Source organism: Juglans microcarpa x Juglans regia, chromosome 1D, assembly GCF_004785595.1.
Source record: "Juglans microcarpa x Juglans regia isolate MS1-56 chromosome 1D, Jm3101_v1.0, whole genome shotgun sequence".
Taxonomy (NCBI): Eukaryota; Viridiplantae; Streptophyta; class Magnoliopsida; order Fagales; family Juglandaceae; genus Juglans; species Juglans microcarpa x Juglans regia.
Window position 1 is genome coordinate 475289 of NC_054594.1, and position 19749 is coordinate 495037.

The 19749-nt window shown below is 37.9% G+C and overlaps 2 protein-coding genes and 1 long non-coding RNA gene across 4 annotated transcripts; 2 read left to right on the plus strand and 1 right to left on the minus strand.

Moving 5' to 3' along the window:
* Window positions 1–8741: 8741 nt before the first annotated feature.
* On the minus strand, window positions 8742–10838 carry LOC121252671 (cyclin-D1-1-like). Of its 2 annotated transcripts, none has more exons than XM_041152460.1 (5): window positions 10401–10838; window positions 10238–10324; window positions 9785–10103; window positions 9595–9710; window positions 8742–9121 (listed from the first exon to the last, which is right to left on the minus strand). In XM_041152460.1, the coding sequence occupies exons 1-5, from the start codon at window positions 10662–10664 to the stop codon at window positions 8984–8986; spliced, it is 924 nt and encodes a 307-aa protein (XP_041008394.1). In that variant the 5' UTR covers window positions 10665–10838; the 3' UTR covers window positions 8742–8983. The 2 variants fall into 2 exon arrangements, with proteins under 2 accessions (XP_041008394.1, XP_041008471.1); XM_041152537.1 differs by having other exon boundaries at window positions 9785–10100; window positions 10401–10834.
* Window positions 10839–15721: 4883 nt separating this feature from the next.
* Window positions 15722–18348, plus strand: LOC121239099. The gene is made up of 3 exons (XM_041136238.1): window positions 15722–16304; window positions 16405–16547; window positions 17940–18348. Exons 1-3 carry the CDS (start codon window positions 16055–16057, stop codon window positions 18075–18077), a joined length of 531 nt encoding a protein of 176 aa, XP_040992172.1. The 5' UTR covers window positions 15722–16054; the 3' UTR covers window positions 18078–18348.
* On the plus strand, window positions 16557–16949 carry LOC121239134. Its single transcript, XR_005935245.1, has 2 exons — window positions 16557–16717; window positions 16912–16949. It is a non-coding gene; the product is annotated as an uncharacterized LOC121239134 (long non-coding RNA).
* Window positions 18349–19749: the final 1401 nt, after the last annotated feature.

A 19749-nucleotide genomic window follows, 5' to 3' on the forward strand; every position in this document is an offset into this window, starting at 1 on the left:
GATAAAGATAGACATAGCCAAGGCATACGATACTGTTGATTGAGACTTTCTTTTCCAAGTCTTGAGTGCATTTGGTTTTTCGACTGAGGTTTGCAATTTTGTTAAACAATGTGTCACTACACCTTGGTATTTGGTTGTTATGAATGCTATGGCTAAAGGTTTTTTTAAGGGTGGATGGGGTCTTCATTATGGGGATCATATATCGCTTTATTTATTTATTATTGTGGATGAGGTCTTCTCTCGTCTTTTGCGTAGCAAATTTCAAGTTGGTTAGATTGGTTTATTTTCTCAGCCACGAAATGGTCCATTAATTTCACATTTACTTTATGTGGATGCTATGATGATTTTTGCTAATGGTGGTAAAAGATCCCTTAAGATGATAAAAGAAACTCTCAATCTGTATGCTAGTTGGTCGGGGCAGGTGGTCAATGAACAAAGTCTTCTATTTTTTTCTCGTTCAAAATTTCTTCTAATAGATGCTGTGAAATATTGAGCTTAACAGGTTTTAGTTTTTACAGCAGGGAGTTTTCCTGCTAAATACCTTGGCATCACTATCATTTCTGGTCCGATGAAGCCTATGTATTTGGAAGATTTGTTATTGAGAATTCGTAAGAAAATAGAAGGATGAAAGATGAGATTTCTATCATTAGGGGCACAATTAATTCTTTTAAAGCATGTTTTATCAAGCTTATCGGTTCATTTGTTGGCTACAAGCTCCGAAGTCAGTTTTCAAGTTGATTAATAGGTTGTTTAGCACTTTCTTTTGGGGTTCAATTGAGGGAAAGCCAAAAAAAAAAAAAAAGGATAAATGGGACTTGATGTGTAAACCAGTTGATGAGGGAGGAGTTGGTTTAAGAAATCTGATCGACATTCAAAAGTCCTTGCATTTTAAATTTTCTTAGAAATTGCTGACTGAAAATTCTTTGAGGACAAATCTTTTTAAGGCCAAATATGTGAAGGATCAGCATATTTCATTAGTCAATCCTTTGAAGGGGTCCCGATTTTGGAAGATGGTTATGGATTCAATTTCGTTTGTGCTTAATCATTCGAAATGTCATGTAAAGGATTGAAATATTTCCTTTTGGAGAGATAAGTAGTTGGAGCCAAGACCTATATGTGAAAAGCTCAGAATTTTTGATTTCCCGAAATTGAAAATTAAGCAATGTATGGTGGAGAATAGTTGGGATGTGGACCTCTTAGTACAACTTGTGGGTCGGGAATTATTGGACAAGATTTTATTTAATATAGGGGTACAAAAAATGATTCCGATATTTTGATTTGGTTGGAAAATTCGGATGGCAGGTTTACTACTTCAAATGTGTGAGACTTTGTTCGTGTAGTTGCCCCAAAATGGCAATGGTCAGAATGGATATGGCGTACTGTTTTGCCAAAGAAATTTTTTATTTCCATGTGGAAAGTTTTTTCACAAAGTTTGAGTGTAGATGAACATATAAGGCACATAGGTATAAATATGATGTCCAAGTGTGAATGTTGTGAAGAGGGAGCATCTAAAGACTTAAACCATGTTGTGTATGGGGGTAGAAGATCGATCTTGGTTTGAGTCGGTAGAAGCATAGTTTAGAAGAACAAATAAGGCTTCACAGGTAAGGAATCTGGTTGGTTTGATTCTTGTTATTTTGACTTGGAGTTTGTGGTCTTGGCACTGCTCTGCTCTGCTCGAATGGAAGGTCGAAAGGAACCCTTTGGTTCCTTATGAAGGTCAGTTAAATATTGGATCAGCTAGGTAGGTAGTAGGCTGCGTGTTGCAGATCGATTAAATCAAAGGGGCATTACAATTCTTTAGGAGTTGAAGCTGCCGATTACTCATACTCATTCAAAACAGGTTTATGCAGTCTTTTGGCATAAGTCAAGTCCAGGATGGTTTAAGTTAAATGTGGATGGAAGCAGTTGAAATAATCCAGGGGAATCTAGTGTTGGAGGAGTGTTAAGAAATCATGATGAAAGTTTGTAGTTTGCGTTTGCAACTTCTACTGGTTTCGGCTCTAATTATCAAGCAGAGCTGATGGCTCTTCTACTTGGTTTGCGCCGTTGCAAGAATTTTAGATTCAATAATGTTATTCTGAAACTAGACTCACTTTTGATTATTAACTGGCTGAAGGAAGGCATATCTAATGTTTGGTATTTGGAGGACTTTTGGGAGGAAATAAGAAACCTTATCTTAGTGTTGAGAATTTGGTATCAACATGTTTTTTGAGGAAAACTCTGCAATAGATTGGCTTGCGAGATTGGGAAGTAGGGGCTACAACTAGGAGTTTTCAGAAGGAAATATTCCTAATTTGCTTAGGGGCATATTGCACACTAATCGTAATGGGCTGCCGTATTTGAAAATTATATAAGTGTTGGTTATGGCTTCGGTTTCCTGCAATTTTTACATGGCTAAGCCTTGGTCTTGTTTTGTTTATTTTGATCTTTATTTCATTTTTTTGGAATAAGTTTGTAATGGGCATGAGTTATGTATAAAGTGTTCTTCCATCAAAAGCGAGAGTTTTTTCTAACCGTAGGATATTCCTTTTTTTTTAAAAAAAAAAAAAAAAAAGCCTTATGCGAGAAGGAATAAATAGTGTAATATCCATTTTATGTATACACGTATATCTGTCCTATTAGACATCCTCGAATTCAGTGGAATCTTTTCCTTCTTTTGCAGATCTTCTCTCTGAACCAATTCATGTTCTAATGCAATGAGATGCCTCCCAGTTCAACTATTTGGTAGAGACAAAATGTATTGTTTTGGAAAAATAATTTCTCATCATTACTCACCTTCTCAGACTCCACACCTTATAAAAATATTCTCATATCTTATAAAATATATCCCTACATTTTTATGAAAAAATTATAGATGTGAGGTGTATAATATGAATAGTAATTGATTTATAGCAAAACTTTTACTTTGGATACCGTGGTATTTCGTTGATTCTTTTGATCAATTGTGACGAAATCTGAAAAGAAGTGACGCGACATATTGACACAATCCAATCTGCTCATTCTCAAGATTCCAAATTGCCCAAAATCAGCTATGGAATCATCACCATAATTCTCGGAATAGTCATTGATTTGTAAATATTAATTCTTTCCTTATATTTGTTTATTTCCATACTTAATCTAGCCTCTTGTATCTATTTAAACAAGAACATATCATTGTATTAAGTAGGCCATTGAAATAAAATTATTCTGTTCCTTACATTTCTGACATGGTATCAGACTAAATACGATCATTTCCCCTTCCCGCAACCTCCATGACTTCCTCGTCATCTTCTACCATGTCTTCCTCTTCAACCTCCACTGTTACCTCTCCATATGCCCTCCACCCCTCTGATTCTCCTAGTCTAATCCTTGTCTCTGGTCTCCTTACAATAGATAATTTTCCAAAATGGCAAAAAGCCATGACTCGAGCACTCAACGCCAAGAACAAACTTAGTTTTGTCGATGGCTCTCTCCCCACTCCTGATCCGAACTCTCCAGAATACAAACAATGGAACCAAACCAAGGACATGGTTCTTACCTGGATTTTAAACTCCATTAGTCCATCTCTAGCCAACTCCCTTGAATACCACACCAATCTACGAGAAGTTTGGATTGACCTTCAATCTCGTTTCAGCCACGGCAATAATGCTTGTCTCTATCACCTCAAACGTGAGCTTTCCTCTCTGCAACAAAACACCACCTCTATCCATGAGTATTACAACCATATCAAACAAATATAGGATGAATTAAGCCATCTTCAAAACAACACTAACCTCAAGGATTTGCAAAAACAAGTGGACGATGAACGCGTCTTCCAATTTCTTCTTGGCCTAAATGATTTTTTTGCCCAACTCAGAACCCAAATCCTATGGAACCCCTTCCCCACATTACAAAATTTTTTTCTATCTTATTTCAGGAATAGCAGCAGCGCCTCCTGCACATCCGCCCATTGCCCTACAGAATCCATGGCCTTCGCAGCAGCCAACTCCGACACCACCCAAAGTCATCTCTGTTGCACTGAATGTGGCAAAACGGGTCACACCTGTGATCGATGTTAGAGAGTTATTGGTTACCCATCAGGCCGCGATCCACGCTCCAAGCCACGCCCATCTCTACTCGGCAAACCACCGTTTGGCTTGGCTCCGGTCGCAAATCAAGCCTCTTTCTCCTCAGACCCTTCGCCAGTACCGGGATTGATGTCGGAGCTCTACCAAAAATTGCTGGACTTGCTCACCCCGACACCCCCTTCCTCCAATTTTGTCGGTAATGCTATTTCTTCTCCCTCCTCCTTTGACGGCCAACACGACTGGGTCGTGGATAGCGGCGCTAGTGCGCACATGTGCCACGATTGCCGTCTGTTTTCTGATTTCAAATCCCCTCCCCCTTCTCTCTCAGTGAAGTTGCCGAATGGCCATACCCTCTCCATTATGGGTATCGGCTCCTGCAACTTGTCCCCAAATCTTACCCTCTCAAACGTCTATTATATCCCTGACTTCCATTTTAATCTCCTATCTATTCCTCAGCTTACAACTAACACAAATTGCATTGTTTCTTTTTTCTCTAAAAATTTTTTGTTTCAGGACCCACAGTCGACAAGGCTAATTGGGGCGGGTGATTTTTGCAATGGGTTTTATGTGTACCGGTCCAACAATGTTCTGGCTCTCTCCGTACAATCCACTGCTAATAAAGACTTATGGCATCGACGCCTAGGCCATCCTTCACGTCTTCTTATTCCTCAATTATTTAATAATTCTCATGTTATTTCAAATTGTGATGTTTGTGCTCGTTCTAAGCACACACGTTTGCCTTTTTCCTCTAGTGATAATAAAAGTTCTTTTGCTTTCAATAGAATTTTTTGTGACATTTGGGGTGACTACCATACTTCTTCCATTTGTAGTTCTCGTTATTTTCTCACTATAGTTGATGATTTTTTCCACACCACTTGGATCTATCTTATGCGTTATAAATCAGAGGCATATACAAATCTCATACATTTTTTTGCTCTTGTTCAAACTCAGTTCAATTGCACGGTAAAAAAAAATCGCACTGATAATGGACAATAATTTCTTTCGCAAAAATTTCAATCCTATCTTCACAATCACGGCATTATTCATGAACGTACCTGCGTTGAAACTCCGCAACAAAATGGCGTTGCGGAGCGAAAACACAGGCACCTTCTAAATATTACTCGTAGTCTTCGCTTCCAAGCACACTTGCCTCTAAAATTTTGGGGAGAATGTGTACTCACAACGGCATATCTCATTAACCGTACACCGAGTCGCATTCTTCAAAATAAATCTCCTTTTGAAATTATCTTCAACACCATTCCAAATTACAATCACCTCTGTGTGTTTGGTTGTTTATGTTATGCACAAACCCTCTGTGCTCATCGAGATAAATTCTCTCCCCGCGCCTCCAAATGCATATTTCTTGGCTATCCCAGTAACCACAAAGCATACAAACTCTATAATCTCGACACATAAAAAATCTTTCTTTCTCGAGATGTTACCTTCTATGAAGACATCTTTCCTTTTCAAGATCTTCCAGATATTTCTCATCCCTCTCTCCCTATTCTTCATTTACCCGTTCCCAAACTCATCCTCTCATTACCTGTTCCTGAACCAATCCTACCAACCCCACCCCCTCCTTCTTCTATTACCACCACAGACTCTCCTTCTCCCTCTACTTCTCTTCATCCTCGCCGCACTACTTCTTGACCAGCTTACCTCCAGGATTATGTTTGTCTGACTCTACATGCAGAGCCCACGACATCATCACTCGCTACATCAACCTCAGGTACTGCTCATCCTTTATCTGCTTTTCTTTCATATTCTTGTTTCTCACATTCTCATCTTACATTTTTACATGCTCTCACCTCTTGTGTTGAACCTTATTGCTATTCCACTGCCCTTCGTCATTCCCATTGGCGTGAAGCAATATCTATTGAGCTCCGTGCCCTTGAAGCCAATTCTACTTGGACACTTGAACCACTCCCTCCTGGTAAAAAGCCCATTGGTTGCAAATGGGTTTTTAAAACCAAACTCAAAGCAGATGGTTCAATTGAAAGGTATAAAGCTCGTCTGGTTGTAAAAGGCTATACTCAAGTTGAAGGCCTCGATTATCATGAGACTTTTGCACCTGTTGCAAAAATGACTACTGTCAGGTGCTTGTTAGCTATAGCCGCCACTCAGCAATGGATCATTCACCAACTCGATGTCAACAATGCCTTCTTACATGGTGATCTTGATGAAGAAGTATACATGACACCACCTCCTGGATATTGCCCTAACAGGGAGACTCGTGTTTGCCGCCTCCGCAAATCTCTCTACGGCCTCAAACAAGCATCCCGCAACTGGTTTTTTAAACTAACAATTGTGCTTCTTGATGCAGGTTTTACTCAATCACAGGCAGATCACTCTTTATTCACCTTGGTCACACCCACGAGTATCACCATTGTACTTGTCTACATTGATGATATTCTGGTTGCTGGAAATGATCTTTCCCAAATTGAGACATTCAAACATGCACTCTCTACCAATTTCAAAACCAAAGATCTCAGCTCCCTCAAATATTTTCTTAGTCTCGAAGTTGTTCGTTCACCAAAAGGCATTTTCCTTAATCAACGAAAATATGCTCTTGATATTCTGAATGACAGTGGCCAACTTGGTGCCCGGATCACTTCCTTTCCCATGGAACAAAACTTGAAGCTCACAAATCAAGATGGCGCCCTTCTTTCCGACCCTAGTGCCTATCGGCGACTCGTGGGACAACTCATCTACTTGACCATCACTCGTCCTGATATTGTCTTCGCAGTGAACATCCTCAGCAAGTTTATGCATGCCCCCCGCCTTCCGCACATGCAAGCCGCCACTCGTGTTCTTCGATACATTAAAGGCAGTCCAGGCCAAGCCATTTTCTTTCCCTCTTCCACTACTTTACATGTAACTGCTTATACTGATTCAGATTGGGCCAGCTGTCCCACTACTCGTCAGTCTACTACCGGCTATTTCATTCAGCTTGGCACGAGTCCTATTTCATGGCGCACCAAGAAACAAACGACAATAGCTCGCTCTTCTACTGAAGCTGAATATCGTGTCATGACCGTCACCACTTGCGAGCTCACCTGGTTAAAACAACTCCTCGCTGATTTTGGTATTTCTCATCCTGAACCTTTCAGCTTATATTGTGATAATCAATCTGCTCTGCACATTGCTCATAATCCTGTGTTCTATGAACGTATCAAGCATATTGAGATTGATTGTCACATTATTTGAGATAAGATCCGGTCTGGTCTTCTCACTGCAGTCCATACATCATCACATGAGCAAATTGCGGATGTCTTCACCAAAGCCCTCGGCCGAGAACTTTTTCATCATTTTTTATGCAAGTTGGGCATTACGGATCTTCATGCACCAATTTGAGAGGGAGTATTGACACAATTCAATCTGCTCATTCTCAGGATTCCAAATTGCACAAAATCAGCTACAAAATCATCACCATAATTCTAAGAATAGTCATTAATTTGTAAATATTAATTCTTTCCTTATATTTGTTTATTTCCATACTTAGTTTAGCCTCTTGTATCTATTTAAACAAGAACATATCATTGTATTAAGTAGGCCATTGAAATAAAATTATTCTGTTCCTTACATTTCTGACACGACACGAGTCTCACGTCCACCGCTAGCAAACCCAATATGCTTTTATGGATACTACTGGTGAAGAGAAACTTCCTTTCTCAACATCATTGATCATTCACCCTTTCGTGCAGTCACGTACGATGTCCACGTGAATTAACGCAAGGAACTCCAGCCATAGAAAAAAGGACACTGATGATCCTTTTTAGTTTGATAGCAATGTTTGTCCTGCCCTACAGCAAGCTCCTAGGATCCTTCCTTGTCTCCTGTCTTTTACTGCGCTCCTGTTTTAATGTATTCAACTTCAGCTGCTAATTGGGATTTGGGTGAAAATAATCATGTCATGTACTGATCATGTAAGCAATAGGTCCTCTTGCCTGGTGGGTCTTGTCTGTTTGAATGAATAGGTCCTCTCCCTTTCATGAGATTCGTATGTGGAGGGTTGGTCATGCCAAAATGTTGTTGCAAGACGTTATAGGCATGTCACGTTTGAGGACTATTATTTCCTTATTTGTAGCATGAAATATCCATACGTTGTAACACTAAAACACTAGAACAGAGAAAGAACAGCATAAAAACCCCTATTATACGGCATCTCATCTGGTAGGTAATTTTTGTCTGTTCCAAAGAAAGCATTTTAAGCGCATGTTTCAAGTGCATGATCTGTGTGAAAAAGCTTATTAAATTATTCTATAATTTCCATCGATGTGAGAGTGGATCATATAATAGTTAGCCAACCGAGACAAACAAATAATGTCCTATTTTTTTTTTCTCTTTTTCTTGGGGTTGGGGTTTGGGGTTGGGGGAGTGGGGGCTGTTTCTAAAACAACGCAAAGTCGTAAAACCAATAGGAAAATGATAAGCCTAGGATTAATCTTTACAGAAGAATCAACCCCTAGATATATTCCTCAACGACCATGGGAAAAGGTTAAATGAGTCCTTCAAGCGGTCCTGGACAAGTTTTTCAGACACACAGGTATTCATTGAAAAAAAAAAAGGAATGAATTTCAACAAGGGGTTTGCTTGTACAGGTAATATCTTTATGTACAGGTAATAAGTAAATCAGGAGTTTGATTTACATTTTTAGGGAAGAAAAAAGGAATCTGTCCAACACAAGATAAATTAATAATGTCAATCATCATTATTGTTTGCATATGTTAAAAAACTTCCTTCACAATCATCTTACAATGCAGTAGTAACACACGAGACAAAACCTTCAAAGAATCGAAGAAATAGTAGGAAGAAGGAAAAGACCCAAAAAGAAAAAAGAAAAAAGAAAAACAGTTTTGCATGCTTTCAGCAATAGTTCAAATCATTGAATATTGGCTTGACTTCAAGTCCTTGTTACCCCAGTTTTTTTAGCATTACAAGCTTCTGCCAAGACCTGCTTCAAACTCTGCAACAGGAATAATTGGTGGCACTGGCTGCAACTTCTGCTGTTTAACGTGTCCCAATAGACATTTGTTCTGCTTCATAAGTTCGCAACATGTTTTCACGGATTCCTGTACCCAGCAATGCCAATTATTGTTAAAATATGTATGCTTCTGTTACCTGGCTCACACTTTAGGACTTTGAAACAAAAAAAAGTACATTTGTTGGAAACAAAATACAATGTCATCCACTTATCCATCGTTTTCATATATGAGAGTATCCTAAACTGCCGGCTCTCTCTTTCTTTTATCTTTATCATCAGGACCACTTTTAAGAGGCCAACAACTGCTTTGTGTCTGGTGTTAATACAAAAGAAAAACAGGATAAAACGACAGTGGTGGTGCTTCTCAGGTAGTATAAATTAACATTCTTTGGGGATTATAATGCCAATAAAAGGCCTATTTTCATTTGTTGTCTTTGTCAATTCGAAAAAGTTAGCTGGAAATTAATAAGTAGCTTGTAAATGCAGTTTGGAAAGACTATACACTTGAGCCATATCGGCAACCAGTATATTGATAATTGCAAATTGCAGGGCGAGGCTTACTTTGCTTACTCTCTTGTGAAAGTAGCCCAACTCCCGGTGATCCATATTCTGATCTGTTGCGCATAGCACAGCAGCCGCTGCTATTGCAGATGGTGGACAATCCAAGAAATCCATCACTGTTGAGAACATCTCTGTGAGCTACGATTGGAGAGAGAGAGAGAGAGAGAGAGAGTTCTGATTTGAGAATTACCCCGACACGTGCTAATAATAAGATCTGAGGCACGCGAGAATGCTTGACTGTAATCATTTAGTGGACGTGGAGAGCCAAGACATGAAAGCTTAGAAATGAAATAGGGGACGAAATCAAAAGGCGTAGTTATGCGCAATCGCCACTTAAGATTGGCCATGACGAGGAGTTCCATCCGTTGAACTGTTTTGGGCTTGAACAAGAATTTGGGTTCCTTCACCTGCAGGTCTAATAAAAGTGGCACGCTTGTTTCCTCCATTTTTGCTGCCAGAGCCAGGCAAGCAACGGACAATAGCTGCAGAGGCCATCCTCTACCTTGCTGCTGATAAAGTGTAACAAGTTGATATATGGCCCAAACAAGCTGGTTCTAGCTATAAATGTTAAATGATAAATGATATAATTTGATCAAGTGCCATTACTCTAATTTTGAAGTTTCCTTGGAATAAGAGAAATTACCGGCAAAGAATGAGAGGAGAGAAAACGATCCAGATAGTTTACAGAAAGATATGCCGTTTCGGGCCTAAACCGGTAGCAAGCATGCACCTGTAAAGATGCAAAAATAATTGTGAAGGAAATAATGCAAAACCGAATATTAGATGCTTTTTGAAGAATAGATTACCTTCAGCATCCAATTGACGGCGTCTTTTCTAGCACTGATAAGGCCAGAATCCCCACGAACATGACGTAGCGATTCAAGTTCCCGCATTTGATCAATCTCAGAATCAAAGAGACTAATGATAAAGCTGTCGTCGTAAGACAGGAAATCCAGAGTTGCATCCTCAACGTCATGGTCACAGATCAAGTCCGCATTTGGGGAGACCACTTCAGCGGCTACCTCATTGCAGTATAAGTTGGGAGTTGAGTAGGCTGAGGACATGAACATTATATCAGTGTCCGACAGTGAATTAGTAGAGACTGAGCATCATCGTTTTCCGATCACTCTCTGTTTCACGGCTCGGTTCAGGAATTTTATTGAGTTGGTTCTATTAGGGTGGCTAAGCCAAGCCCTGTCCGAAGATTTATTTATTATAAAGTGGGAGAGCGAGATGAGACGGCAGCTTGGTTGATGAAAGTGAGCCCTGTGCATGAAGCTTCGTTGAAAGATAGCAAAAATTTGAGTAGGTCCAATTCTTGTCTTGTCCCGGATTAAAGACTTTATGAAGCCTTGTTTTATATCATTAATTAATTAAATCCATATCTTAGCAACCCTCTGAGATTCCTGACGTTATTATTTCTTAATGGTTCATTGTACTAATCTACGGGAAAACTTGGAAGCACCAGATGCAGCACAAAAATGACTCTACTTTGTACAGGAGAAAATAGAAATGTTCTTGGAGTTGGTACTCACGTAGCAAGCAAGCATTAATCTTCATTTAGAGGTCAACAACTGTAGTCTGTACATTCCCCTGAAATATCTCTCTTGCTATGAGGGAGGTACATACATAATCAGCATAACAATAAATTAGAAGAGGTTTGCTCACTTGACTGAATCAATATGAGGTTGCTTATCCACCTAATTATGAATTCCAAACTAATTAAGCGTACCCTCCAAACAACTATTTAATACCATATCTAGTGGAGGAAATCCTTTCTAGAATGTTAAAAAAGCGAATGAGTTGGGAAAGATAGTTCCTTTTTATCATCCAAAGGGGACTCCTACTATTTCCCATCTTCTCCATGCTGATGATATAGTATTTTTGCTAATGGAGAAAAAGCATCTTTGAGGACAATTTCGAAGGTGCTCAAGCAGTATGAAGAATGGTCTGGACAAGTGGTTAATAAGAGGAAATCTTCTATCAGTTTTTCGAAGACTATCTCTCCAGCACGGCGTCATATGCTCCTTCATTTAACGGGTTTTAGTGAAGGTGGCTTTCCTTATAATTAGTTGGGAGTCCCCATAGTCTCTAGTAGATTACTTACAGCTAATTTTGAGGGGTTGATCAATAAAGTTCGGGATCGGTTAGAGGGATGGAAGGCTAGATTATTATCTAGTGGATCTCGACTTTTGTTACTAAAACATGTTTTGCAAAGAGTTCCTATTCATTGACTTTCTATTTAACAAACCCCTAAGTCAGTGATTGATTAGTTAAAGAGGATAATGAGCAATTTCTTTTGGGGTGTTCGAGATGGGAAGCCGAAAAAAAATGGCGTGCTTGGGATGATCTCTATAGGCTGGTGTTTGAGGGTGGTGTGGGTCTATGGACGCCGAATGCTTAGGGAATTTTTTCAACTTGTAGCGCATGGGAATGCATACGGACTCGTGCACCACAAGTTCCTTGGGTGAATTGGATGGGCATCCTTCACTGCGGAAGAAAATGTCAGTCACTATGTGGAAGACCATGCATGGTTGCTTACCAGTGGATGATCGGATTCGACGAGCGGGCATTGCTCTAGTATCCAAATATGGTTGTTGTCTCTTAGGGAGCTATGAGGATCAGAATCATATCCTTGCATTGGGGGTCTTTGCTGAGCAAGTTTAGCGTCTATGTTCAATACAGCTTGGAATGTGTATATTGGTTGGACAAACCTGAAGAGAAAAGATTTGAGTTTTGGTATCAGCGTGCAAAGAACTCTTCTCAGAGTGGTCAACTAATTGGCATTCTACCTACAATAATCACTTGGAGGTTTTGGTGGAGATGATGCAAAGCGAGAATGGAGGGAGTGCAAAGTCTTTACAGTCGGTATGGACTTCGATTAAATATTGGTTGTCTTGGGCAGGTGAGAAATTAAAGGAGTCCTCATCTTTGAGTCGGCGTGATGAGGGAGTGTTGAGTATTCTAAAAAAGTTATCTGCTCAGATTGTGCAATGGATGCGTCCTGTGGAGGGATGGTACAAGTTAAATGTAGACGACAGTTCCTTAAGAAATCCGAGATCTTCAAGTGCGGGGGGTGTTATCAGAGACTCTAGGGGGGAAATGATTTCTGGGTTTACTATCCATACTGGTATATGTACAAATAACTATGCTGAGTTTATGGGTTTGCTTCATGGGTTGCGTTGCGTGAGGTACCTAGATTTGCAAAGCTGGAGATTGAGATAGATTCCATGTTGGTGATAAAATGGTTGAGGAAACAGAGATGTGGACTTTGGTATATGGAGGATTACTGGGAGGAATTGTTAAGATTGTTGGATGGTTTATGTTATAGACATATATATAGGGAGTGTAATTCCTTGGCTGATGGACTGGCACGCATTGGAGCAGCAGGTTTAAGCCTTTCATGGAATAACAGTTTTGAGCTACCTTCTAGCCTGCGAGGTTTGTTTAGATAGGATAAGGGGGACGCACCTATAAGATAGTGCTAGTGGCACGCTCAGCGGTCAAAACTATAATAAGGGGGCTTCACCTTCATTTTTATTAAAAAAAAAAATATTAATACCATATCTAATTTTGGAGCTTCTAACACTTGAGCTCCTCCTTATTGACATCATCATGATATTCAATTATCCTCTGCCATTTCAGACATGATTAACAGTATTTTAATTTCCACAAGGCATGCTTTCTGGTTCTCCAAACTTTTAGGAGTTACGACGGATAAAACCATCTTGGCAATCATCCACTTAAACAAATTTCTGAGGTTTTCATCAGCTACATTCAAACAAAATTTAACTAAGTTCCCTCTTTATATTGCAGCCTGTTACATTTTTTTCAAGAACGAGTGGAAACTGATCAACCATATGTAAGGTTGTATATGAATCAGTTTGTTCATAGTCCAATTGATATTCGTCCTGTTAAACTTGAATCAAATTCGACTCGTGAAAAATTCACTTATTTATGCTTGAGTCGACTTGTTAGCTTGATTCAATTAAAATTCTTCCATACATTCATAAATATATATATAAACATAACATATTTTATAATTAAATATATAGTATATAATCTAATTACTTATGTCTAATCACTTGTGCTTATATATTGAATATGGTTCGTAACTATATTTTATAATTTATACAATAGTTAGTAGATATGATTTAATAATTCGATTAAAGCGCTAACCATACGGAGCCGAACTACCGTGAATCCGTGATTGACAGGCACTGTAGTACAAACTCCAAGCTCATTAAATCGGGTCCATGGTCGTCGCACAATGGCTTGATTTGGGTATGGACATGGACATGAAGAAGCCCATGGAAATTACGTTTGGGTCCAAAGGAGAATGGTAATACAATTTTGAATTTTCCCCCACACGTGTGGGAGACGACACACGGTAAACAAAACAGGTATTTGAAATTTTAAATAATTACGATTGGACCCATAAAAAAGAGAGGTGAATTTTGACATCTCTTCTTGCCCACAATAATATCGATACCGACTACTAATCATTCTCAGTGGAGAGTGGATGATTGATGGAAATAATGGATTTTTAAGGTCATGGAAGAACAACTTGTAATCTGGTATAAATTCATTGTGAGGGGTGGCTGTCTTGGTGGCCTTTTACCCTCCAAAATGACCAATAATAATATGTTTGGTAAGGGACTTGACCAATAATAATAATAAATTCGTTAGAATCCCACTTTCACCTTCCATTGAAAGTTGGAAAACCCGTGGCCTTTGCTTAGGATTTGGTTGAATTTATACTCAATTTTGCAACAATTTTTTTTTTTCGATGTATAGCATTGTAGAGTCAGCAAGAAACTTAATATATTTAAATAATAAATTCAATTACTTAAATGTTGTGCCATGTGGGTTATAAAAATAAAAAATAAAAAAAATCTATTCATCATTTATTTTTTTATTATTTTTTTATCTTTGAGAAAAAATATTTATTATTATAAATTGTACAACTGATACGTACTCGTTTTAAAAAAAAAAATGAATAAAATATAAGATTTACATAAATTATATATTTTTTTAATTATATATAAAATTACTCTTATCTTAAATAATCTAACATTAAATAATAAGTTTCCGGTGCTAGTACTATACTTACCTATAAAAAAATAATGTTAAACTCTAATATCCGGTTGTCCTTTTTGCGTAGAGATAAAGATATATTCAATTCAATTCAAGAATCCCATGCATAATGATGAGGTAAGTATCCATTACAGACAAAAGAAACCAAAAATAAAGTAACCCCTACTCCCAACTTGAAAGGAACTGACAAAACGCAGAAGAAAATGGGAGAGATTTGATCAGAGAGAGAGAGAGAAGAAAACCAGCAAGCAAAGCTGGGGGGGAAGAATCAATCAGGAATCTTACGTCTTTCAATCGCTCAATCACATCCCCAAATTGTGAGTGAGCATGCACCAAAACCTGATCCAATTTAAAACTCAACTACTAAACTGAACATTCACATTACCATTCAAATCTATATAAAAACATATTCATAAATAACAACAACGTGCCGTTTCTTGTCAGATCAATGACCGATTACGACACTCGAATTCAATTTAGATCCCACACCCAGACCCGGCCCCACGCCGACCCCCCCCAACATACGCACGCGTGCTCTCTCTCTCTCTCTATCTCTGGTACAAAGTCACTAGTCATACCTATGGACGCAACCCCGGCCAGGTGTTTTTGCAGATCTAACACGTCTCAAACAAAAATAAAAAGTTTCTGTTCCTCTTCAATTTGCCCACTTGAGTCTCAATGTCTGTAAATTGCATTTTTTAAAAATATTTAAATATTTTTAAAAAAATAAAAAATATCAATGCATTAATAATAACTTTTTTAATAAAAAAATTACATCTCAAAATGAGAGTACAAAATAAAAAAACTAATATTATTCTTTATTTCCATCTCATTCATATATATATATATATATATATATAATTATTATAATATGATTTAAAGCACCCCAAATGCCCAACACCACCTCCATATATACCGCATTTATTTCCCTTTCCTTTTCATATTCAAGACACCTCATCATCTTAATCACCCTTTGTTTTTCTTCTGTATGATCAACTCAATCATTAGAGACAATTTTAAGGTCCTCTAATTATAGGTACATCTAGTAATACTAGTATCAATATTCATACTATATATATATATATATATATATCCGATCCTTATATGTATCTCTCCACTTATTTATTACACACCCATAAGAATCACGTCCCTTGATCTTCACCCCTACTTATTTAGCCATTCTTTGATTTCACCGCTCTCAACGCACCCAAACTTGCACCAAACCCTCTCTTCACCGACTCACTAACTAATACCCCGACCAGAGTTTCCTACCTATTTCATTCCGCGGAACAATAAAGGCACCGCCTTCGATCTGTTTCAAGTTAGATCATTGTAGTACGTACGTTCTCGGAGCTTTGGCGCTATGGGGAATTGTCAGGCTGCAGAAGCGGCGACGGTCGTTATTCAACACCCCGGCAACAAGATCGAGAGAGTTTACTGGTCGGTTAGCGCTCATGAGGTCATGACTTCCAACCCCGGACACTACGTCGCGCTCCTGGTCACCTCCCCCACCGCCAAGTCCGACAACGGTACGCCTTTGAAGCAGCTCAAGCTTCTCCGACCGGACGACACCTTGCTCATCGGACACGTTTACCGTTTGATTAGCTTCGAAGGTAACTACGTACAAATTATAATATATGCAAAAAACAGTACGTGTACTGAATCTAACTACCATTTTCAATATCTAATTGTTCCACGACACGCATATTTCAGATGTGTTGAAGGAGTTTGCTGCGAAGAAGTGCGTGAAACTGGGCAAGTTGCTCGAGAGAGGAGGTTTTGGGGTTGAAACAATGAGGAAGGAGTCGGGTGGTTCGGATCCGAAATCGAAATTCGATAACTCCAGTTCTGTTAAGGTACACATTTCCAGTTACAACCCCTTCGTCCATTTCTTTAAATTTTTATTTTTTGGCCGGGCCGGCCGGTGCTTGGATTTCGAGGAGGACTGATTTCTTTGAAGGACAGGAGAATCTTTACTTTTTAGACTTTTATCATCTTTTAAATAGAAAAGGCATTGATTATTTAAGTCTTTTAACCATCATTTCATTTCATCTTATTTTATTATTATAATTTTTTTAAATTTTTATATAAAATAAAATAATTAATTAATTTTTTTAAATTTTAAAATAAAAATAATATTAAAAAATATATTCTAATAATATTTTATTTAACTTTTTAATTTTAATCTTATCCTATCTTTAAAAATAAACGAAACCTTAGTTCACAAAAAATTAAATGATATTACGAGAAAAAATAAATAGAAAGGGCAGCAAAAAAGGCTTGATATTATTTGTGTGCTGGGAAGGAAATATGGATGATGATTTTATCATGCCTTCGTTGGGAAGAATCTCATGGGTTTGTCTGAGATTCCCTTAAATAAAATCCTTATAATAAATATGCCAAACTGGGAAATTAAAATCTGCAGCTAGCGGATCTAGAAATTTATCATTAGGGTCTACCTACATAAAGTGATGATGATGAAATAATTCTCATCTGAAGATATGTTAGTCATATAATATATAAAAGGATGTAAAAAGAGAAGAATCGAATAATCATTCATCAATCTTCAACTATCGGAAATTAAAAAAAGAAAAGAAAAAAGCAACATGTATAAATTTACTACTTGATCACATATAAATTGGAACAATGCTGCACGTACTTCATTTTTATTTCTGCTTTTAAACATGCCACGCTGCATGCTTGTCAGTTGGTTTCCTTCACATGATATCCATGCTAATTTATAAGTAATTCATGAGCCAATCACATCAATTTCGATACATGCATGATTGGTACCTGCATGCGTTTATAAATCCGTTAATTGATTTCTCGCTAGCTGTTCACTTCAACCCGGCCTGTTATCACTTTTGCCGAAAAGAAATTATCACGCGCAAGCTAGCTGCTAGCTCTTCCCCACTTAATCATGATCTTTTTGTTCTTTAGCATCTGTTCACTGAATTAAGTACTTTATGCTGTGGAGTGTGCGTGGGCCATTGAACCGAAAAGTAGCTAGATCATATAGAATAATACTAATTGAAAGATACTGTTAATTATGCATATAGCTAAGCTGATAGCTAGCAAATTTCTATGCATATATAATCAAGTAGTGATGCTTTTCGTTGATGGCATCTTTTTTTATGGTGGGATGATGAATCCTCGCACTTTTTGACATTTTGTGGAGTTTTTGAGTTGGTTTCGAAAACTTGTTGCTAGTTTTTTTTTTTTTTTTTAATGAATTGTCAGTCTCACAGATGGAGCAGCAGGAGCTTCACCGCCTGGGAAGCAACGGTGGCAGTGACAGCAGCAGCATGAGAGGCGTGGGTAGGCTTTATGGTGGTGGGGGGCAGTGGAGGCCAGCCTTGCACAGCATCGCTGAGGTTGGAACTTGAACGCACTACCCATCCATGGGGGCCCCCTCACTTTCATTCCCTCTTCCACCAAAAAAAACCAATATTTATCATTTCTCTCTTTTTCCAGTACGGTTATATATATCTAAATTCCGTATCTTTGGTTTAAGGCACTTGTTATCCCTTACCAGTAGGCCTAGCTAGCTAGAGCTAGCTAGGATTTTGTGTTAGATTTAGTAGCCCAGAAAGTTGGACTTCTGCGCTGTAGTATTAATATATACTCGATCGATCCTATGTATGAAGATTAGCTTAATCCGGCCTCGATCGATATGCTTAATTGTAATTAGCCATGGCTTATCTTTTGAATGTCTTGCAACGGACAGTTGAATCTTTTCAGTGAGAGTCGTATGGCAGAGAAATGGTACCTTATCACGCGGTACTGCTATAAATGAGAAAAATGGAAATTAAGGCTGCATATATTGGGGTGATTTTTTTTTTATATGAATAGTAATGAGATAAAATAGTAAAGTCAAATCTATTTAAAATGAGTTTAAATATATTTAGATATATTTATAGAAAATTGAAAAAGATTTTAGATTTACGTGTAAAATGGTGTTGAGTTGAAAAAAATTGTAAATTTTATGTGAAATTTTTTTTTGAATTGAGATGAGTTTAGTAATTTGAGAGTTTAATATTTAAATATTAAAAGAGGTTTAAACCAGCTGAGTTGGGTCAAAAAACTGAAACAGCCTAAATTTGTTCGAATAAAAATATTTAAAAAAAAAATTGATACTGGAAAAAAATTTGACGTTTAATTGTATTGAAAAACATGATTGTTTTTACTGCTGTCGTATGCTATGAAAGAGTGTTTTACAAGTTGAACTTTAAATAATTTGCTTGAAAGACTTGCAATGGTATTTACGCCTGGAGATACTGAAATAGATGTAAAAGAAGTAAAGAAATGTGTTTTTTCTGCTACAGATTGTCAGGATAGAGATGAAGCAGGTCACCAGCGTTGTATTCAATTCTATTATATTTCTCTCATGAATGCATAAAGTCGATCGTCTCGTGGCTACTTTAGTGGATGGGATGGAAGGAAAGGGTGGTTGGTTCTGATTTTTATGACTCTGGATCAAATTATGCCCTTCACCCCTATCCTGACCCCATTTTCCATATAATAAACTTTAAATTTTAGAGGAGTTCAAGCCATTTTACATGACTAATGACTATACATAATAAAGGAAAATTTTATTACAGCGATTGGCACTCATCTAATAAGGCCCAAAATTAAGCAAGGATGCCCAATCATATCCTGAATGGGCTTGGGTTTGATGTCTGAAGAAGAAAAGCCCACTACCACTCTCGTATCATCTTCTGCCCATCTATTACATCTACTGTAGTCGCACTGTCGGTTGATTATTCTCCCCCGACTACTGATCAATCTCCGACAATATTAATGAACATGAAATGTACGTACGACCTTCTCACAAATATTACTAACGACGAGAGTCATCAGCTTCGAGGTCATGGCACCCACATACACATTACTTTCTTACGCGTGGATAAGCTAATAAGCGAGCAGGGTCAATATTAACTAGTTGATCTTGTGGTCGATAAATCATATATACTTTTATTTTCATGTTTTTATTTTTCTGAATTTTTTAATCTGTTGTATTTATGTCCAATTTCTGATGATGAAAAAAATGGTAGATTA